The 22,972-nt window shown below is 55.6% G+C and overlaps 1 protein-coding gene across 1 annotated transcript in view; it reads right to left on the bottom strand.

Moving 5' to 3' along the window:
• Bsn (bassoon presynaptic cytomatrix protein) overlaps window positions 1–22,972 on the bottom strand; it is a 47,437-nt gene that overhangs the window by 9,400 nt on the left and 15,065 nt on the right. The window contains exons 5-8 of the mRNA XM_075967542.1: window positions 19,296–20,180; window positions 11,499–12,008; window positions 4,299–10,952; window positions 181–2,260 (exon numbers count right to left, since the gene is read on the bottom strand). Coding sequence (XP_075823657.1) covers window positions 181–2,260; window positions 4,299–10,952; window positions 11,499–12,008; window positions 19,296–20,180 — 10,129 coding nt within the window. The remainder of the gene's footprint in view (window positions 1–180; window positions 2,261–4,298; window positions 10,953–11,498; window positions 12,009–19,295; window positions 20,181–22,972) is intronic.

Raw genomic sequence — 22,972 nt, 5'->3', positions numbered from 1 at the left:
CCACCCTCCAACAACCAGGAACCAGGGCACAGGTAGATCAGGCAAGGGCCACCTGCAGCAGGAACTACAGATGAGATGCCAAGACAGACCCTGCTGGGACATCTTGGGGCCCAGGGTCCCACAGCTAGGCAGACCCCCAGATGCTGAGCATTTGCAGAAATCACCCCCAGCTGCCATTACCTTCACTGTCAGAAACCACGCAGTGGGAATCATCCAGAATGTAGCCTTCTTCACGCTTATATGCGTGGGCCCGTGGTCCATCCTTGACATGTTCCTGGACGTCAGGCATGGAGTGGCTGGAGCAGAACTGTGGGCAGGTATCCCCAGGAGGAAGAGTGCCCCCTGCAGGGCGGGGCCGCCCTAAGGGGCTGACAGGGCTCTCCTCTTCAGAGGCCTGGCTCCTCATGGGGGGCCGTGCCCGGCCATGGGCCGTGCTCAGGGATGAAGGCTTGGGGCCTGCCTTCTGAAGTCTCTCCACAGCATCCCGTTCCCGTTCATACCCTTTGCCTCTGCCACTGAAATCGTGGCTAGACAGCTTCTCCCCACTGTATGCGGAAGCCACCCGGGACCGGCTGCTACCACCATACATGCGGTCGTCCTCCTCTGCGGCGTCCCGGCTGGACACCCCGTAGTACCTCTGCTGTTCATACACATTCTTCTTGAGCCCATAGGTGATTTCATCCTGGAACTTCCTGCCCCGAGAGGTCAGGCTGCTGCTCACAGTGGGTGTAGGATAGGAGGCCAGGTCTGACTCCACATCCTTGGCCTCCTCAATAGGTGAGAACTTGGAGATCTTCTGCTCCATGCCTTGCTTCCGGTGCTTGCTACGCTTTGAGGAGATGGCAGCTGGGGCCAGACTCTTAGAAGGATGCTTGGGCCCCATGGGCCCTGGACCATACTTCTCGGCTCGAGCCCCGTGTCTATAGTCACTGTCGCTGTAATAGTGGGTGCCAGCTGGTCGGCCATTGCTCTCCATGCTCCGGTGATGACCCGATTTCCCACGGGGGTCATATGAGTCCTCCTCAGATTCCTCCTCACCTCTGCCATAGCAGCAGGGCAGTGTGGATCCCTCAAGGGCAGCTGGTTCTCCAGGCTCTTTCCCAGGACGCCCACTGACTCCACCTGGCCCCAAAGGCTCCAGCCGCTGGCTATCTGTGGCAGTGGGGGTGCTGTCCTTCGTCAGCTCACTGATGTCATCTATCATCACGTAGTTTCGAGGAACATTCTGCTCCAGACTGGTGTAATGGGAGTCGGAGGGATAAGTAGGGGCTGGGCTCTGGCTCACACTGCTTCGGTCACTGCCCCGGGGAAGCTCTGGGGCTTTCCCTTGCTCATAGCTGCTACTCACTGCTGGACTGCTGTAGCTGGTTTCAGAGGGGGCTGACGACATGGTTACAGCAGGGCTGGTGATCACCTCATAATTGGTGGGTACCTTCTGCTCCAAGTCAGCTAGTGAGGTCTGACGTGGCTTCTGGTGGGGGGCACGACTGTCAGCTTGGGCTGGATAAAGGGTGCTCTGTGTGGTTGGCATGGGAGTTGGGGCTGCATAATGGCCTGTGGGGTGGAAAGCCTGCTGGCTCGGCAGGCCAGCCTCAGCCGGATAACTGGTTCCAGGAGGGAAAGCAGGAGCTGGGTATGTGCTAGGGCCAGTGTAGGTGGGTGCCTGGTGGGCTGGAAATCCATTCTGAGTTGGTCCACTACCACCTGCAGGGTACTGTGGGGCTGCAGGTGGGAACCGGGGCTGTTGGAAGGCAGTGGGGCCAGAGGGGGTGGCAGGCACAGCAGCAGAGGCAGGGTAGTCCACATACTGGCCAGCGGGCGTGGTACAACCCTGGAGCCGCAGCTGGTTGAGCTCGCTGTCAGACAGGTAGTCCTGATGCTCACCAAGGCCACGTAAAGGTGGATAGTCACGGCCACCCCGGTCTTTGGCCAAAGACTCTTTGCGCTGGGTGATGCCCAGCTCTAGGTACTTGAGCTTGGCATCAATCTCCTTCTCCTCCTCGTCCAACTCCGCCTGCTTCTTGCGCAGCTTGGTGGACTCATGCTCCACCAGCCGCAGGTCCCGGTCCAGCTCCCGGAGCAGGCTGGCCTTGGTAGCAGGGACGGTGGTGGGCCCCGCCAACCCTCGCTGCAGCAGACTGGCTGCATACAGCTGTGAGGGCACCTGGCCAGCCAGGGGAAGGTGAGCTTCCTCTGGAGGGGGGCTGGGCAGTGTCCGCTTCACCTTGCGGACCAGGCCGTTGGGTGGTAGCGCCGACACCTGAGACAGAGGGAAGGGTGGGCAGCACTGAGACCCAAGGTGTGGGTGACTTTGCTGAGGCATGGGGTAGAAGAACCAGGATTGGAGGTTCTTTGAGGCAGGAGCTGGGCTCCACATTGCTGATGCCCTGCTTTACCAAGCAGCCTCAGGGTCTACCCTGCCCCCCTCTGGTCTGGGCTTCTTTGCCATGAAGGGAAGGCCTATGATCATTTAGCAGTCCTTTCCAAAGCTTTGGGCAGCAGGTAGGTGGTAAGGGTCGGATTGCTTCCTGTGCTATGCACAGCAGCTGGAAGAAGCCCTGCACATCTCCAGCAGGCTCGCCTGTCACTGACGTGAGAAGAAAGGTCTGGCTAAGTTTGGGACCTAGCACCCTGTGGTGGCTGAGGGCAGCGGGAGTCAAGGGAAGGAAACGTATAGTAGAGGGTGCTAGAGCCCCAGGCTCCTTTAAGAACAGGATCACAGGGAGGGGCAATGCTACCCATGTCAATTGTGTATAGGCTCCAAGTCTATGCTTCCTGCTTCACTCCTCTTCAGAGCAGCAGGCTGCTCAGCTGCCGCCCACCTCCCTCTAATGGTCCTGCACCACCTCTGCCCCACCTAAGCTGTGCTCCAGTCCAGACCCTGCTCCCTCTACCCAGCAACCTCTTATTCTTGCTAGACCTCTCTCCAGCGCACAACTTCCTGCTCAGTGCCCTGTTGTGCTCTGTCCACCTCTCCACTGGCTGGAGAGGCTCTGCTTTCCCTAAAGACCTGTGCTGATGGAGTCTCCAGTCCGGATTCGCTTTACCTCCAGAACGCCCCACTCTTCTGGATTTCACATGCCACCCAAACCCCCTGAAAACACTGGAGACAGACACCAAAATTTTTTCTTTTTGTCTTGGCAAGCAGCCGCGTAAAAACTTCCCACTGTTCACACTGTGTCACAAAGAAAATGACAGTGTGACCTCAAATGTGAAAACAAATCTAGCCTTTTGTGGGACACATTTTGAAATCCTCATCATCTATCTTTCCGTATTTTGGCCACACACCTTGAGTGTCCATCAGTGTCCTGGCCCCACATGGCTAGCTCATGGGGGCCTGTGTGCTTGGAGCCAGGACCACCTTCCTGCCTCTTTGATCTGCCCGCCTTGCCAACCCTACCAGGACCCTTCACTACACACCTCATAAACCTATCCCAGTGCCCTGCTTTCCTCTGTGTACACCCCACAGTGCTTCTGGCTCCTCTCTCCTCTCCTTGGGGTCTCTTCCTTTGGCCTATTGGCCCACACTGTATCCTGGGAACTCTGAAATAAACATCTTGTTCTGTTTCACCTCCCAAAACCTTCAGAGACTTCAGGAAAAGCCAGCCTTCCTCAACCTTGCACTGCGTCTCCAAGCTCTCCCACAACTGAAGCCCATGGCCAGGCTCTCAGTTCTAACAGGTCGGGAAACCGAAGCCATAGACAAGGAGCCTGTGCTGTATCAGTGGGACAGACAGACGGAAGCAGAGTTACTGCGGAAGGAGGAATAGGGAACACAATAGAGCACAGAGCGTGCCTGCAGCCCTCCAGATTGGCCCTGAGTGCTGGGCCACAGGCTGGGGCCTGCTAGGGGCAGTGAAGCCCATCTAGAGATGGGAAGTGTGGAACAGTGCAGCCTGAACCGTGTTACAGATTTCCTACCTAATATCCACAAATAAGGCTTGGAGTGAAAGGTCCTAGATGGGGGGCAAGAACTGAGAAAGAATGAAAGGAGGTGACAGAGAGGGACAGTGTACTGGCAGTGAAGGGACAGGGCTGTGGAGAGGCTGAGGTTTCTGGTAGTGTCTGGGGAGATGGCTGTGGGGGCCCAGGTGTGTCTGTGTTTGTCCAGGCTAGCCTTGTTGGGCTCTGGGCTCTGGCAGATGTGCACTGAGGAGCTTCACTCCTCAACTCCTTCCCCTGGGCTTTTGGAGCCAGTCGTGACTCCATTCCCACCCCAGAAGAAACCCCTCCCTCTGGGACCCCTCAGGCTAGAAATAGACCCCTGCCCCACCCTGGACCAGCCCCTGTGCCCATACCTGGCTACCTAGTCCCCCCTGGTGCTGGTAGAGGGAGAATCTCTCTTTGGCGGACTCCTCTGCGGTGGGGCTGAGGGGCTTAGGGTCAGACAAGGACCGCTGCAGGGTCTTCATGGGGCGAGGCAAGGTCTGCTGGCGAAGAGTGCTGTCGGGCATGAAGTGCTTCTGGGGACTCACATGAGCCTTGTTCAGCCTCTCACTGGAAGCAAACGAGGTGTCCAGGAGCCGGTGTGGGGACAGGGGCGACACTGGCGAGTAGAGCACTTGTGGAGACTTAGGAGGTTGGCGGCTCACAAGCTGTGAGAGGGACTCCGGAGGCAGGTGGGCCTGGTACCCAATCTCCAGAGGATCCGGCTTCTTCTTCTCAAATCTGCCTAGGGGTCCTGGGGTGACTATCTGGATGCCAGGCAGGTAGGGGCTGATGGCAGTTGGTCCTATAAGCTGTGGCCCAGCTACACCCTGGGCCTGCCCATCTGGTTCTGTCTGGCAGGCCAGACTCTCCCCACGTCCAGTCTTTTCTGGGGCTGATATGTATCTAACGATCTCCACCTTGGGGTCCGTGGCAGCTGTGATGTGGATGGCTGGAGAGACCCTGGGCAGCTGGTCAGGCTCCGTCTGTACGGAGCAGTCACTAATGGTCTGGATGCCCACGCTGCTCATGGCCCTTGCAGAGGTGGCAGCAGCGGATGAGGCAGTGGCATCATGCTTGCTGTCAGAACCTGAGTCTGAGTGGCGGGAAAGACGAGACCTGCGGCGGCGCACAGGCTGCTCCCATTCGGCATTGTCCTCGTCATCTGTCTGCACACTACAGTCAGCACTGCGCCGTGTCCTACGCCTCCGGGTCAGAATGTAGCGGCCCTCACCCTCCTCCTCATCTGTCTGAACGCTGCTGTCTGCAATCCTCCTGACCGTGCATGGTTCGGGTCCTGACTCTGCCTCACAGGCGTCTCTCAGGCGTGGCATTGAGTGACGTTTCTTGATGCCGCTGCGGCCTGCCTCCCACTGCTCCTCAGTTTGCAGTGACATGTCTGAGGCAGAGCTGGGGAGGCCCCGGTGCAGCACTGGCTCACGAGGTTGCCCAGGTCCTTCGGTGCCTGCCATGGCAATGAACGCTGGGTGGGTCAATGGTGGCCAGTACTGGCCATTCTGGGCCAGCTCGGTAGCAGCTGGTGGAGGCCCTCGGCTAGGTGCCTCACAGGTTGGAGGAAATGGGGCCTTCTGCCGCTGTTTCTGTTCCTCTAGCTGCTGCTGCAGCTGCTGCTGCAGTTGCTGGATCTGCTCCAGCTGCAGCCGCTGCTGTGCCAGCTGCTCCCGCTGCAGTGCAAACTGAGCCTGGCGTTCTTCTTGCTGTTGCTGCAGCACGTGTTGCTTGATGGTCTGCAGCTCCTGCAACTCTCGCTGTACCAGCAACTGTTCTTCCTCACGGTGCCGCTGCAGTTCTACTCTCTCTCGCTCCAGCTCCTCCTGCAGCCGCAACTGTCGCAGCTTTTCCAACTCCACCCGCTCCCGCTCCAGCTGCAACAGCTGCTCCTGTTGCTTCCTCTGCCGTTCCTCCTGAGATGCTTCCTCCTTCTCAGCCCCAGGTCGGCTGAGGACTCCACTGCCACCCCCTGCGGCAGCGACATCTCCTGGTGGCTTCTGGCCAGGTGCGGGGGCTGGGGTAGGGGCTACTGGGGCTTCCTTGATGACAGCAGGGGCAGTTGTGGAGAGAGGTTCTTCACGAGCAGCCCCTGCTGGTAGCTCTGGCCTTGGCGGGGCCCCTACCCCTGAGGTCTTGGCAGCAGCAGGCTTTCCCAGATAAACAGGCCCTTCAGCAGGTGGGATGCTAGAAGCAACGGGGAATCGACTTGGTGCAGGATATCGGTATAGCCCTGCTGGCCCAAGAGGTACCCGAGGAGCAATCATGGGCACACGAGTCAGGCTGGTGAGAGGCACAGCCGTGACTCCACCAGATACATAAGGCCTGTACATGCCACCACGCACCATGGGCCTCAGTACTGAGGCAGGCTGGGTGGTAATGGGCAGGGTTGCAGCAATTGGAGTATTGATAGTTGAGTAGATCATGCCATCGGCTGCACGCACCGTCGCTGTGGATGGGAGCAGCTGTCTGACTGTGGTTCCCTGGCTTGCTGCAGGCCCATACTGAGCAAGGTTCCCAGGGCTTGGCTGCCCCTCTGGGTAGGTGGGGTTGCCAAGGAGGCCAGATCTGAGGGGAGCCAGAGCCTGTGGGACACTGAGTCCCGGCCCATGCTGGGGCTGGTACTGCACCAGGTCAGGTGCACCACCTCCACTACCGTGCCGTCCGCCGTACTGGTCCATGGAATTGAGGGCAGCACACATACGGCTAATCTCTCGGGCTGTGGTGGCACTGTACTGGGCCAGACTGGCCTCCTGAAAGCCAACTGCATCTCCCCGTGGGCCATACCGGTGGTCTGAATAGATGTTTGACACTGAGCTATAGCGTCGCATGGGAAGTGGGTGAGCTAAAAGGTCTGAGGGGTGACGCAGGTCCGTGAATGAGCCATACTGTAAGCCCTGCCCTAAGTAGCGTCCGTCTGCAAAACCTAAGCTGTAAGAGTGCTTCAGTGAGCTGAGGTCCACAGCTGACTCTCTTCCAGGGCCCTGGAGGAGCTGCCCAATCCTGTGGGCATGGTAGTTGAGGCCAGCTTCAGCCAAATTGGTATCAGACATGGAGGAATATAACCTTCCAGGCAGGCCCTGTGGGTAGTGCCTCTGTTCTTCATGGGGCCCAGGTCCTACTACCCCCTGTGCCCGGAAGGTGAGGGGCTCAGGGGGCTCAGGGTCTCTGGGACTGTAGAAGGGGCCACTGCTTTGGCTGGGCAGGGTAGCATCTGCCACACTCTTGTCAGGTGCACTGGGGGCAGGATGGAAGGTTCCAGTGCAGCTACTGCCAAAGGGAAACTTGTAGACCATGTCACAGCATGCCAGTTGGCTCTCAGGCCTCATCCCGGTAAGGTCCAGGGCACCCGCTGGCTCTTCTGGGAGCAGTGTAGTCACGGTGCCCGCTGTGCCCTCTCCCATCTGCACCACTACTGTGTGTGGCTTCCGGGCACCAGGCAGAGCATGTGACCGGAGCTCTGCAGGAGTAGCCCGGTGGGGTTCACCACCAGGCTCTGGCACTGGTCCTGGCTTGAGGCTAACACTCTGGGCGGTGCCCACCTGAGTAATCAAAATGTCCCTTCTGGCCAGAGGTGCTACCTGGTTCGGAAGGTTATACCTGGCAAACTTGGCCTCCCTGGGTCTTCCCCGGGGCCCACCTCGGTATGGGGCTGTCTGGACAGCCTGCTCTACTTGTTTGACCTGGGCCAGGCATACAGGGCTACCTGAACCCTGGCCAAAGTCAAGGCGGCTCTGGAAAGGGTCTCCATATACCACTGGCTGCTTTTGCTGAGCCATGAGCACAGATGAGGCCATGGTGATGCTCACAGTCGTGGCAGTGGCCAGGAAGGTATGGGTCTGTTCTTGGGCATTGAGGTTGATAACCAGAGGCTGCACAGCAGTTGACTGGCGTCCTGGAATTGGATCCAGGGCAAGGCCATACTTCCTTGCTTCCACCGCAAGAGAGGTCAGATCCATACCCTGGTCGGTGAGGATAATGGGCGTGGGCTTGACAGCTGTGCGAAGATCTACCACTGCACTGCCTGGGGCCCTGGGGCCTGGCTCGACTCTAGATGTTCCAGGGACAGAGGAGATCCGGCATAAGGAGATGTTTTCAGCGGGGAGGGCACCCCAGCCGTATAGTGCCAGAGGTCCGTCTGCACCAGCACTGGGTGCTCGTGGGAAACCAGGTGGCCCAGCTGGTTCTGAGGGCATTTGCGATGCACTTGGGGGTGTTGTCTGGCTGTAGCTATGGGAGGTGGGCTGAGTGTCAGTAGGTGAGCACAGTGGGGAAGTAGAGGCACTGGCATGTACCGTTCTGGTCTGGCTAGAAGCATCTGACGCTAGCGTGATGACCATGACGGGAGCCTCCTGGGAAGACTGCTGCCACACCAAGCGAGGAGTACTTGGTCGGTGTGGTGTCTGTGTGCCCTGGGCTACCATGGGGGAGGGCGTGCCAGGGCTCCGTGGAGTGTCCGGAGAAGGTGTTAGGCTTGGTGTCTGTGAAGAGAACTCTGCTGTGGCCCTTGGGCCCAGCTTGCCAGGTGAGAATGTGGGGCTCTCTGAGGGTGTAGATGGAGAGAGAGGTGGGCTAGAGCCTGTAAAGTAAGAATATCCCCGAGAAGACTGGGGGGCACCAGCCTCAGCATCAGCTCCACTCACAGGCTTCTCTCTGGGGGCCCGTCCACCTGCAGGAGGGCCACTGGGAGCCTGGGGCAGCTCTTCTGTTTGGGACCCATAGTTAGCAGTGGTTGGGGTCTGTCCATAGCTGTGTGCTGTGGAAGATGGTGACAGGATACGCTCTGTGCCAGCTGGGGAGGGTGGCGTCATATACCCTCGGGGAAGGCTGGCTGGACAAGGGGCCATGACCGTGGTGGCTGGAGTCCCAGGGCCTTGGGAGAAGGTCATGCCTACTTCCTTGGAGGCTAAGCTGGAGGACACAGGAGAGCTGTGGAGCTTGAGAGGATCCTGAGGCTCTTTTGCAAAATGCTGAGTGACTCGGACATCAGGAATAACTCGGCCTCCACCGCTATCTGAGGAGGTAGAAGTGGAAAATGACACAGGAGCGGCAAGTTGGGTAGGGCTAGTACCAGGGGTCAGTGGGCCACCATTTTGCTTCATTGGGTCCATGTATGCACTCTCAGCGTTCAGAAATTGCTTCTCCTTCTTCTTGTCCTCAGGGAAAGCCAGATCCCGCGAGGAGGCTTGCCGCATGCGGGCTATGCTTTGCGATGTCTGAAGGATCTCTTCGTAGACAGCTGCTCCGAGGCCTGCGGGTGTGCTTTCCGCAGCAGGCTGGGCAGCCCTGCCATAATCATGGTCTTGGGTGTCTTGATATTCAAAAGAGCTCTGCCCCCGGGGGCCTGTGGGCTGAGCGGGGCCACCATGGGGCCCCCGAGCCCCTGCCACCTGGCCCTGCTGTCGCTGGAGCAGCTCGGCTTTTCTCATCATATCCTCATAGGCCTCCTCAGCACTCTTTAGGGGCCGTCCAGAACTGGGCGTGGTGGAGCTGGCCGACGGTGTCTCAGTGGGTGAGTAGAGGGACATAAAGGCGGGCAGGTTGTACTCGCTGCCCGATTTGTAGAGTCGTGTGGGGCCACCATCCAGGGTCTCAGTCTCTGAGTCAAGGGAAGGGGAGGGGGAGTACTCAGAGCAGGAAGAGCGGTGTAGCTCCTCCATCTCTGCTGCCTGCCTCAGCTCCTCTGTGGGAGATGCATCTTCGATGGGTGACAGGTTACTAGGTGGTGTCTTGGAGCGTTCGCGTCGCCGCTGAGCCCGAAGTTCTTCCTTGTCGCGCCGGGTCTTGCGGGCTGTGCTGCGGATACGCTGCTGCTCCACCTCCCGCATCTTCTCCTGCTCGCGCAGCAGCTCCTCCTCCTCTCTAAGCTCCTCCTCCTCCGAGGAGTCCTCGATAGTGGGCAGCAGGGGCCCGTGGGAGCGGTGCCGGGCCTTGCGCTGCTGCTTCGCTTCTTCCAACCTCTGTCGGCGGCTAGGGCTGCTGTCACTGTCCTCCTCGAGCGAAGACAGGGAGGTGGGTGAGGTGCCAGATGTATAGCTAGGTGTGGAAGCAGGCAGGGTAGAGGAGTGCTCCCCGCGAGAGCGGTCTTCAGGGGAGCCTGTCAGGCTCTCCATCTCCAGCTCAGGTTCCCGGTCCAGGCTGGGATCAGGACCTTGACTCAGGTCCAGCTCATGACCATAGCTACCTGTGCTATTGAGCTCAATGGTTTTAAAGCGGCGAAGACCTCCCTGAAGGGCTCCACTGGTGTCAGTGGGCTCTGCTGGGCCTCCCTCAGAAAGTAGTTCCTCATAGCCTGTGGTGGCATTATGGGGTAGGCGCCTCTTGGGCACTGCTACCGATTCTTGGCTAGATTCAGGCCTGGCTCTGGCACTTCCCTTCTGGGTGCTGTGCTTGGCCAGGCCACGCCCAGAGACAGCAGCGTCATCTTCCTCCAGGTTGTCTTCCTCAGCACTCATTTCCAGGATCTGCCGCCGCATGAACTCCTCATCGGTCAGTTCTGCCCGGGCAGGGGGCTGGGGTGGAAGAGGAGACAAGCCTCCCTCGCTGCTGTCTTCCACATAGTCATGCCTCAGCTGGCTGCCAAAGTCATCCGAAGACTCGGCTGTGTCTTGCTGTTCCCTCTGGTGCCCCCATGCCAGAGAGTCATCTTCCTCCTCTAGGATATCCCCCAGCTCTTCATCAGAGTCATAGGCCTCAGGCATGATGGACAGGGAGTGGGGACGCCGTTTCTGGTCCTCAGCTGCGCTGCTGCGGGGTGGCTTGCTCCACTCACCACTGGGAGCCACCGCCTGGGTCTCTAGTGAAGGGCGCATGCTACTTCCCACTTTGTGGAGCTCTGAGGGGCTGGGTGGACGTGGCCCCGTCACCCCTGCACTGTCCAGTTGCTCCACATCTTGCTGTACGACCCCTGTGATCTCACTCTGGGAGCTGGATACACCATCGGAAGAATAGCCTGTGTCGCTGAGGCTCTGGGGGCTTCGAGACAGGTCCTGAGAGTAAGGCTTGCTGCAGGGTTCCTGCAGTAGGATGAGAAGCAGGTGTTTACTCCTAGTCCCTCAATCAATCCCAGGGGCTATGGGCAGGGTCCTCCATTTCCCAAGGGCTGCTCTTTGAATAACTTACAGATTCCTCAGCAAAGTAGATCTCCAAAGAGAAACTTTACTGGATCAAAGAGTAGGAAACCAGCAAGATGCCCAACTCAAGACATGTTTCAATCTCACAACCTTCAGACCTGCCAAACTTTTTGGTTGTTGTTATTTTTTTTTTGAGATGGGGGGGTCTATCTACATGGTTCTGGCTGTCCTGGAACTCACTACGTAGACCAGGCTAGCCTCGAACTCACAGAGATCTGACTGCCTCTGCCTCTGAAGTGCTGGGGTTAAAGGTGTGAGCCAACACACCCAGCAATCTGCTGAAATTTAATTTAGGCCTTCTTTCAGGTGGGGTGTCTCTGTGGTCCCAAATAGGTTTATCTCAAGCTTACAAACTGAGCCCCTCAGGGAGGCAAGGCCTTCCCCAAACTGTCTGAAAGCCAGGATACCTGGAAATTGAATAGAACTGACCTCAGCCTCCCCACCCTTGGAAGCTTCTGGAACAGGCTTGATGACTGAGGTGGCGGGTTCAGTCCTTTTCACCCCACTTTTTGCTTTAGGAGTCCCAGGAGGCACAGTGGTCTCTGGAGGTGGCTTCGGCACAGGTTCAGCTTTAACTGGGATTCCTGTCTTCTTTTCCTGGGCACTGCTAGAGGTCTTGCTAGGTTCAGAAGCCCTGAGGGGCTTGGCCTGAGGGCTGGCCTTGGCGGCCTGAGGACTGGCCTTGGTGGCCTGAGGGCTGGCCTTGGCGGCCTGAGGACTGGCCTTGGCGGCCTGAGGGCTGGCCTTGGCAGGTGAGGAGCCTGTTGGCTGGCCCAGCCCCTGTGGTCCTTTCTGCTTTGGAGGGGCTGGTCCAGCTGCACGGTGAGGGACTCCTGCAGGGGGCTGCTGTGAGGTGGGCAGAGGCATGGGGGCTGGCTCTCCCAGGCTGCCCTCCAACAGCCGCTTGGTTTGGCAGTTCAGACAGAGCCACTCTGTTTTCTATAATGAAAAAGAAGGGAGGTAGATGAGAATCCCAGATAAGAGTGAGCAGAGAGTGTTTCCACGATTCTCCATAGCCTTCAGGGAGGAAAGGAGACAGACTCCTCTTGGTGACCGAACCAGAGCCTTGCACGATTTAAACATACACTGTACCACTGAGCCACTGAGCCATTCCCCCAGCCAGAGAAAGTCTTTCAAAGCATGATAACAAAGGCATAAAGAGAAAAACTGACAGATATACTACCCCAAATTATAAACTTCTCAGGGACATATATAAAGTCAAAACACAAATGACAAGTTAAAAAGGTTTCTTTCAGCCGGGCGATGGTGGCGCACGCCTTTAATCCCAGCACTCGGGAGGCAGAGGCAGGCGGATCTCTGTGAGTTCGAGACCAGCCTGGTCTACCGAGCTAGCTCCAGGACAGGCTCCAAAGCCACAGAGAAACCCTGTCTCAAAAAACCAAAAAAAATAAAAAAATAAAAAAAAAAGGTTTCTTTCTTAATCCATAGAGCTATTTTCACTGGGCCATAAAAAGACAATTAACAGGGAGGAGAAACAATAAAAATTACAAAGGTTTGGGATGAAACACAGGGAAAGCCAGGGCCCCAACCTCAAGGACTGAATTGTAATTCAGGGGCTGTATGGGTTCAGAAGCCAAGAGGTCCTGCAGAATAGAAAAGGCATTCAGACACAGAGGCCATGTGTCCTAGAGGGACTGCCCTTTCCCTGCCTCCTCCTTCTGTGCTCTGACACCATCCTGCCCTTTCCTTCCCCAGGTCAGGGCTAGGCTCAGCTGGGGCAGACTTCCGGGGCCAGGAAAGACTAAGTGCAGCCCTGTGTGGAGTCAGCACTGAGCAGTCTTTGCTCACACTTCCAGCCCAAGCCTCCTTGTCTAAAGCTAGCAAAGAACCCCACAGAGAGGACTGCATGTGCCCAGGGCTCTGGACTGTCCCTCAGTGGAGAACCGAATGTGGTGGATCTTGGGCCAAGAGCGCTGCTCCTTCTGGAGCTGGAGTGGCATCAATTCTTGGTCATCAGTAACCACTCTCAAAATCCACCAGCAGTTTTAAGACCAGGGCTAAAGGCTGAAGACACAGTTGTGGTGAAAACAGACAAACGGGGACCAGCACTGCCACAATTTGAATGTATGCTGTTCCCCATAGGCGAACATGTTTGAATACTTGGTCAGTAGCTGGTAGAGCTGTTTGGGGGTTGAGGAACCTTTGGACATGGCTCATAACCAGCAGAAATGAGTTGCTAGGGGTGGACTTAGAAGGTGATATCTACTTCTGGTTTCAGATCAAACTTCCTGCTTCCTGATCTGGTAAGATATGAATAAGGCTGTGTTATAAGCTTCCACTGCCACAAACTGTGCTACCCCAGCTACCAAGGTCCCCTCTAAACCATGGGTCAAAACAAATTTCTCTTAAGTTCCTTCGTTAGGAATTTGGCTACTGAGATAAGGGATACAGGCCCTTCCAGAACCCACAGCTTCAAACAAGCCATGATAAATAAGACACAGGAATCAGCAGCAAAGTCTTCAGCATCCTACAGGTCAATTCTTCAAATCCCAGCCAGAGGGGGCTGGAGAGATGGCTCAGCGGTTAAGAGCACTGTCTGCTCTTGCAGAGGTCCTGCACCCACGTGGCAGTTTACACCTATCTGTGCAACTCCAGTTCCAGGGGAACCCATACCCTCACACATGCTGGCAAAATATCAATGCACATAAAATAAAAATAAATAAATCATTCAAATCCCAGCCAGATGCACAGGGGTAAGGCTTGGGCATCCCTGGCCTCTGGATGGGTGGTTCCTGTGCAGGTCTGGGCTGATAGGTGTATATCTTCCAGGATCCTGGTTCAGGATCAGAATTTGATGCCTTGCCTTGGTTGCAAGGGGTGATGGGAAATGAGGGTTACAGTCCAGCCCAGAATGGGACCCTACTGACCACTCATGCCCAGAACGGGACCCTACTGACCACTCATTTCACTCCTGGCTCTGGGGTGCAGAAGTTTAACACATCTTCCTGTTTGCTGCTGCTCATCCTGGGTGTGTAGACATGGGCTCCTACCAGTAGCTATGCCATTAGGAGGGATCATTATGAGAACCAGGGGTCACAGAGCCAAGGTATAGGAAAAAGTGGTGTCCTGTTGCCTTTGCTGCCTCAGACAAAACTCTGATCCCATCTCTGACCTGCAGAACCCACTCTGGAAGCAGCCATCTAAAACATAGTAAGGTGCTTTGGAGGAGTAGTGCGGACAGAGGCAACCCCAGTGTCCTGGGTCATGCCCTGCAGAGGCCTGCTTATCTGAGCCCACAGTAAGGCCTTTAGTAGGGCATGCCACCTACAGTCGTGGGCTACTCCTTCCTCCTTCACAGGTATTTTCACAAAGGCTTCTGGGTGGTGGTCTGCTTTCGTAAGTGGGGAGAAAGGGTGGATGAAGAGAAGGAACGGTGTGAAGAAAGAGCTAAGAATAAGCACCTGACCTGACTGCTGCAGGCCTTCCCCAGCCCAGCAGGAGTGGGAAGAGGAGTGGACAAGGTGCTGGGGCCGGGAGGAGTGGAGCCAGAGACCAGGCAAAGCTTATACTTCCTGGGTCCCAGGGACGAGTGAAAGGGTGGCCATGCAGAACATCTGTGCCTAGGAGTTGGAGCACAGCTGTTGAGGTCCCAAACCTTCATCTCAGTCCCCACCCCAATGTGCCCCCACCTCCACCCCTTATTCTTTCTTTCCTTGATCTTCCACTCACACCCATTCATTCTCCTTCTTAGCCTTTTAATTTTAAATGTGCATTGTATTCTGCCTGCATATGTTTATGTGAGGGCATCTGGTCCCTCATGCAGTCTGTAACTGGAGTTACAGACAGTTGTGAGCTATCACGTGGGTGCTGGGAATTGAACCCAGGTCCTCTGGAAGAGCAGTTAGTGCTCTTAACAGCTGAGCTATCTCTGCAGCCCCCATCACTTTAGTCTTTATTTCTTTACTTTCCTCATTCACCTGCTCAGAATATGAATATCTCCCTTGTGAAGCTTCACCCAGCCCCAGCAGTAGGAGAATGGATGTCTATTCATCCCTTTTGCTTGGCTCTTTTGGGAAGCAGCCAGAGAACAGACAATGGGGAGACTGATGACCACCTCTTGTCTTGTCTCTGTTAGTCCATCTGGGGACAGGAAGATCCAAGTTTCCCAAGAACAGTGATTAGCTCAAGCTGGGACCCATGGGTGCAAGTACCAGGGCGCAGTGGCTCAGGTGTCACTGACACACAGGTAAACAAGGTGTAGTACCTTGTCTGGTTTTTCCGGAAGACTGAGATGGTTATTATTGCTCCCAACCCACACAGAACAGGAAGGAAGTTACGGGATTGAGTATGGGTTAATTCCAAAGCATGTGAGAACTTAGCCTTTGAACCAATGACTAGTGGGGATATGGAGACTGTGGGGCTGTGGGATGCTGGGCATTCTCCCTACATTGTCTGCTACTGTCTGAATGAGGCCAAGGGCCACATGTTCTCTTTATTTGTGGAGCTTCTTTGTGTGCCAGTTACTGCGACACCATCTTGACCTATACCTCCCTAGCCATATATACTGCTGGACCAGAGGCAGCGAGGATGAACCCCGGGGGAGCTGAGTATGGTGACTCATGTCTCTAATCTTAGTACTTGGGAGGCTGAGGCAAGACAGTTGCCATGATTTTGAGGCCAGCACGGGCTAAAAAGTGAGATTCTTTCTCTCAGAACCAACCTCCTTCCCCTAAAAGACTCCACAAAATAAATGGATACCAGAAGCTAAGGACTCAGACGCTGGGTCACAGGCATGGCCAGCTGCGGTGCTGCTGGTCCTTTATGATTGTGTGATGTCCACTCCATCCCATGCCACTGGATACAGGCAAACTCCTCCTTTCTGGATCTGTGCCTCCTACGAGGAGAGCCTTACTCAGTGTCTCCACTGTGCTCCCTTGAAGCTGCGATGTGCTCCCTTGTGCCCTAGTACCAAATGTGCCCATTCCCTATACAGTACTCTCAGGAACAGAGCCTGGCTGGTCTCAGTGCTCACTGACATCCAGGTTATGGGGGCCTTGTGAGGACTCTTCCTCCCGTCATGGAGATTCTCTCGAGGACACCTAAGGACTGATGACTATGAGGACCTGGATATGCGCCTAAGGTACAGCAGCTCACATGGACACCACATGGGAAGAAACGGGATTCTCTGAGATTGCCACCCCAGAGGCAGCCTGAGGTGAAGCAGGAGGCAGCTGTGCCTTGTTCTTCATGCCCACACTGTAGCCTCTGTCCCTAAGACCAGTCTAGTCCTGCATGTCACAGGTGCAAGGCCATTTGCCCAGGGAGGCTTGGTCTTTCAAGGGCACAACTCAAATTTTGGCAATGAAAATGAGAAAGCGGTGATATTACTATAACAATCCCACTAATGTCTTCATACTACTGACCTGAAAGTCAGCTAGAAAATAAGCCAGAGGGTACTATTATCTTTCAAAAAGATGAATAGGTTAGAAAGAAGTTGGAATCAGCACTCTTAATTATGAAATGACCCATTACAGAGCACTGAGGCTGCCTTCTTCAGAAGAAGTTTCAAGCAAAATTGGTCCAACTTTAGTGATTCTTCTGTGCTATTTTCTGGACTTTATCTAGAAAGAAGGGGAAAGATTTTTACAGCTGCAGATGTTGAGGAAAATTGCCAACTTATTGGGGTTTGCCTGAGGGCAGACAATAGGGAGCTGTGAGTCTGTCACTCCCTGTACATGGATGCCGAAGTGCCTTACAGTGTGTGCAGAGACACAGCTGGGCCCCGCTGAGCTAACAGCTGGCTCAGCACCAGCAGACTAGCTCCCGTGACCTGCACAAGGCCCAGCATGCTGACTCTGCTGCCTCACTCCAAGGTAGGGTGGCTCTCTTAGCACCTGTGAAGAATCGGCAGCCTTTGACCAAGAAGTACAAACTAGGTCACAGGGAAGCACAAAGTTGCTCCAAACAAGTGACATTCGGGGGTGAGATCAAAGAATGCCCATGGCCTAGTTAGAGACTCCAGTGAAGCCACACTGGAAGGAAGGAATGGGGTCACCATGCAGCAGTCCCTCCCCACCAGCTATGCAAAGGCAGCCACACATCCAAGGCAGCTGAACCTGCAGCAACTTTTGATAAATGTGTAGATGGGAGGAAAAGATAGAGCGGTCCAGGGCTGTGGCCACTGGATGGAGAGCAGAGACCAGATTCTTCCAGCAGCAGGATGTGGGGTTATGGGGGCTTGGTCTGAGGAGTGGATGCTGAGGTGAGAGGAGCTGAGGATGATGGACAATAGTCGTGTTTCCACAGGAAAGGGCACCGGGACTGCTGGTCCACACCTTCCTCAGAGCAGCCATAGCCCGTCTGAGGACAGTGGCATCAATAGACAGAGCTACTGAAAGAAAGGGATTGGGGGTTATCCCTTCCTTGACTGTTGTTAGAAGCATCAGGCACAGAGGCAGATGGGCTGACTTTGGGAGGAGGTAGGACCAGTGCCCATCAGCCACACGTTCAGGCTCATGGAACCTATAAGACTATGGAGGCAAGGACTGCACTGTTCAAGGAGGTAGCTCCGAGGCAGGGCATGGGACAAACAGCCGGGTATGGGACAGCAGGGTATGGGATAGCAGGGCATGGGAGTAGGTAATACTGCCTGCTGAGAGGCAGAAGACCCAGAGTCCAGAAAATCTGGGACCAAGCAGATAAAGAGAAGCCTGGATTAGAATTCAGATGCCTCATCTCAAGTTCCCACGTGACTGGAACACTTTCGTTTGGGCTGATCCAGCATTTACTGTGGCCTGCCCCAGAGGCTGCCAAAAGGAGCTGTCAGGAACACTTATGCTCTTGGATAGACAGTTCCCCCTCCCTCTAAGCACATTCTGCTTACCGAGAAAAATGGGCTGAGAAGTCTCTTGGGGATAAGGGCTTCCGAATCGGGTTAGCTTAAGAGTCCACTGGGGCTCATGGTCCCTCTGTGTCAGAGCATCCCACCTGACCAGAGTGAGCTTATACCTAGAAGTGCCCTGGAAGCACCTGGAGACTCCTTGATGAACCCCTCCTCACCGCTGGCCAGACCAAGTGTCCTCCAACGACCCACTGAGTCTCCAGCTTGGACAGGTAGTAGTGTCGGGCACAAAGGGCCATGTGAGTAGCACATAAAGAGTTCCATTTGGCCAGGTAGTGGTGGCACACACCTTTAATCCCAGGACTGGGGAGACAGGCGGATCTCTGTGAGTTGAAGGCCAACCTGGCCTTCAGAGTGAGTTCCAGGACAACCAGGGCTACACAGAGAAATCCTGTCTCGAAAAACAAAACAAAGGAAGGTGTGTGGTGGGTACCATTTCACTTGGGGCTACTCCTCCCCAAAGGTGGCCATGGTTTTTACATGGGTGGTCCCTGGCAAGGGAAAGAAGTAACAGGATTAGGGCAAGAACAAGCAGAAACACAAGGCCCAGGATGTTCTAGCTTTGCCTGGGTACTTCTGTCTTTCAGGCCTTTCCAGGACTGCCTGCTCGACAAGAACACTAGGCCCAATACTCCTCCTTGGCTCAGCCCAGGGCCCAGTATACTTTTCTGGAGCAGAAACAGGGAAGAGTGTGTATCTTCATCTCTGGCTTTCCTCAAGTTTTCCCATGGGGAAAAGCACTTTTGAGCATCCTATCCCCAAGGACAGCTCAAGCCTACCCAGGAGAAAACATGTAGATGAAAGGCAAGGGCTTTGACAAGTAAACATTGATACCCATGACCTCGAGAGAGAGGATCAAGTATAGATACCAGCTGGCTGGTCTGACACCGAGGTGGAAGGAAACAGTCTATTTCTCGGTGAGAAAGCCTGAAGCCCCAAGGTGTGCGACAGCCTTCTGCCCCGTGCGACATAACCTTCAACTCCCTACCCTTGAGAGAATCATAGATCCATAGCAGGGTCTTCCTACCTGATCCAAGAGGTTGACATCTCTCATTAAGGCCATGCTCTCATGTTCTTAGGAAAGGCCTCCTAAGCCTGGACTCAGCCCCACAGTGCTGGCCAGCCAGTGAGAGCCAGTAGCTATGGTTAACCCCACCTACTGTGACAGTTCTGAGGGAAAGGGCTGGAGCATGAAGCAGGGGCAGGAAGTGGATTATGACCCCTTCTGTAGCACTGGCTGTTAGTGTGGCCCTTTGACCACTGCAGCCCCAGTTCTCTGTGGATCCCTTGTGTCCTGGCTCTTTTGTGCCTCGTTTCCCATACTCTAGGCCCTGCCCCCTCAACCTAGTTCCCAGGCTCCTTACCTCCACCAGGTGGGGCGTGGGATTGAAGCCACACAGGTTGCACACCTGGAGCTTGCAGGTAGTGCAGGTGTTGTAGTTGGCCGGACCCTTGCTACCCACATTGAGCTCAGCTTGGCACAGTGGGCATGTGGCCCTTTCCTTCGGCGTGGTCTTTGGCTTGGCAGCAGCCTTGGATGCTGGCTGATGTTCTGCTCTGCCATGCTTTGGACTGGCTGTTCCTCCAGTTTTTGCCAGGGCTCCAGGCCCTGGTCCAGGACCTGTTCTTGCCCCAGGCTCAGTTTTGGCTCCAGGTGCTAGCCCGGGCCCAGGCCCTGAGCCTGGGGGTCTTGGGCCAGCCTCCTTGCTGGCATCACTGAAGACGATCTTGGGAGGCCCCTTGCTGGGGGAAGGCTGGCCCTGGGAGTCAGCCTCTGGCTGCACAGACATAAGGGTGCTCGCCTGGGTCAGTAGTGATGCTCCAAGGCCGAAGAGTTTCCCGGTGAGGCCCTCCTGGGGCTGTTCACCAGCACCAAGCCCAGAGGGCACTGTGGTGGCACTTTTGCCCTGGGCCTCTCCTACAGGTGGCCTGGGCTCAGCTGTGGAAGGCTTGGTAGAGAGGGGGGGCTGAGGAGACACCCTCCCCACCTCTGGAGGGGCAGTTGCCTGGGTAGGCCCAGGGACTGAGGTGGCCCTGGCTGTTTCAGCCTGGCGGGGACCAGACTGTGTGGCCCCTGGGCCCCGGGATCTCTCTTGCTCTGGCTTCCCCAGAGGCTGTTTGGCTGGGGAGTGGGCAGGGGACAGGGCCGGGGAGTGTAGCTGCTGCTGGCTCTTGGATCGAGGCGCAGTGGTCATGTCCATTCCCAGAGCCCTCTGCATCTGACAGTTCAAACAGAGCCACTCCTTCACCTGAGGGAAAAAACAACAGAGTCAGCAGAGTGGACACGGTCAGGGTGCACAGGTTCAGGCTGCTGCAGGACCTTCTGGTCTCCACATGCACCGACACACACACACACACACACACACACACACACACACACACACACTCCCCATGCAGAATTAGCAAGTAAAGCCGGGCGGTGGTGGCACACGCCTTTAATCCCAGCACTTGGGAGGCAGAGTCAGGTGGATCTCTGTGAGTTCGAGACCAGCCTGGTCTACAAGAGCTAGTTCCAGGACAGGCTCCAAAACCACAGAGAAACCCTGTCTCGAAAAACCAAAAAAAAAAAACCAAAAAACCCTTTATGTTCCCACCAAAGGAACAAGAGAGAGAACACAAGCTCCTGAGAGCAGAGTAGTGAGAGGCATTAATGGGATATGATGATTTAAGGCGTCTGATTTTCTTTGAGTTTGCGGCTTAGACTATTGTTTGTTTATGGTGTCAGTGATGAAACCCAGGGCCACACACACACTAGGCAAGAACTCTATCTCCAGCCACAAGACAAGGAAAATGGGACAAACAAGGCATGCCCTGATATTCATATTCTAAGCATGTACCCGTACAGGGATGGACATGTGACCATGCCACAAGACCAGTCTCAGTCTTCCATGTCACCTACGCACTAAATGATGGTTTTCCTTTTGGACTTTCAGTCTTATGAGTAAACACTACCTTTTCCTGACAAATAAAACCACGGAGAGGTCAGAGCACACCACTACAGACTCACTGCCCTCTAACCACGCAGAGGTCAGAGGGCACCACTACAGACTCGGCCCTCTAACCACGGAGAAGTCAGAGCACACCACTACAGACTCACGGCCCTCTAACCATGCAGAGGTCAGAGGGCACCACTACAGACTCGGCCCTCTAACCACGGAGAAGTCAGAGCACACCACTACAGACTCACGGCCCTCTAACCACGCAGAGGTCAGAGGGCACCACCTACAGACTCAGCCCTCTAACCATGCAGAGGTCAGAGGGCACCACTACAGACTCACGGCCCTCTAACCACGCAGAGGTCAGAGGGCACCACCTACAGACTCAGCCCTCTAACCACGCAGAGGTCAGAGGGCACCACCTACAGACTCACGGCCCTCTAACCACGCAGAGGTCAGAGGGCACCACCTACAGACTCAGCCCTCTAACCATGCAGAGGTCAGAGGGCACCACTACAGACTCACGGCCCTCTAACCACGCAGAGGTCAGAGGGCACCACCTACAGACTCAGCCCTCTAAGCGCTGCACTACAACCTCACAAGCCGCCCCAGCCTTGTTTTCCATCTGACTTCTCCTGTCAAACTCCTTTGGCTGTCTCACCTGACACACTGGGTCTCCTGCTATACTAAATAATCCTCAAAGCTCACGAGGCCCCAAGGCTGCCTGCAATAGGTCTCTGCTGCTGTCGGGCGGCTTGTCAGGTGGGAACCTGAGCTCAGGCATGCTGTCCCAGCAGCCCACAAACAGCACCCAAAGATGGGGAAAACATCGCCTTGTGATGAGCGCCCACTTGTGCAAGCACCCTGGAGGCCTTGAGCAGGGCTATCTTGTCCTCACAGCAGAGGAAACCAAGGCTGAAACGAGGTAGCAGTGTGCTCTTGTGGTCATGGGGTTGGGGGAACTCTTGTGGGCAAGAGCAGCCCTGGCAGCTGTGTTTAACTCCTGATTTCTAGGCTGAGCACCCTAGAGCCCAGTGCCTTTTGTAGTCCAGCCTCTCCTAGTGGCCACTCAACTTTATACAGGCCAAGTTCAGAATACTGCAGACACTGGAATATCCATCTGCCCAAAAGGCCACACCCAGATCTAGACACAGTGTGACTGAGGCGGAGAACCCTCAGCCCAGCCGGAAACTGTTAACCCACCCCTGTGCTTTTGAAAACCCAGTGGGATTTTTCCTTCCCTGGACAGAGAAAGCCACAGGAACAGCTTTTCAGTCCTGGGTACTCTCCTGGACAGTTCATTGTAGACGGGGAGAGGCTTCACGCTCATGGAAGTGTAAGGTCTCAGGGACGGCTGCTTCTGCTCACCGGGTCCCATCCTCTATCCCACGGTGGTAGCCACCAAACCCATTCTTTTTTTTTTTTTTTTTTTTTTGGTTTTTCGAGACAGGGTTTCTCTGTGGCTTTGGAGCCTGTCCTGGAACTCGCTCTGTAGACCAGGCTGGTCTCGAACTCACAGAAATCCGCCTGCCTCTGCCTCCCAAGTGCTGGGATTAAAGGCGTGCGCCACCATTGCCCGGCACCACCAAACCCATTCTTGTTGTGGTTGGAGGCCTAGGCCATACCCAGTGTTCCGATTGTTGTCACCCACGGTAAGACTTCCTGGGATCTGGGAAGTAAGTTCCCTGCTCTGAGACTTCAGGGTGACCCTGTTTGGGCTAAACAAAGGCACGTGTTATTGACACTCCGGCACTCACCATTAGCACCTTCCTTTCCCCAGCCCCCCTCACCAAGGCTGTGCCACAGCCATCTCACCTAAAATAGAACCTCTTCAAGAAATGGCTGAAACACCCCTCAGTGACTCATCTGCCAGATGGGCGCAGCTATTTCTATCCAGCCTTTTCCAGACGGCGGTGAGAAGAAGCCTTGACCGCATCCTCCCTGAGTCTCTCCTAGGTTCAAGCTTAGGCAGACAGACATGGTTCATGAGGCCTCCCAAGGAGGACCCTGGCAGAGGGAGCTCTCTGAACTCAGCAAGACTCTCCTTTCCGCCTCCCACGAGGTCCCCAGGGGTTTTCTGGGAAAGTCCTATCCTACACTCTTCT

The sequence above is a fragment of the Microtus pennsylvanicus genome, chromosome 3 (genome assembly GCF_037038515.1).
Source record: "Microtus pennsylvanicus isolate mMicPen1 chromosome 3, mMicPen1.hap1, whole genome shotgun sequence".
NCBI lineage: Eukaryota > Metazoa > Chordata > Mammalia > Rodentia > Cricetidae > Microtus > Microtus pennsylvanicus.
This window is presented reverse-complemented; position numbering and strand designations above follow the sequence as displayed.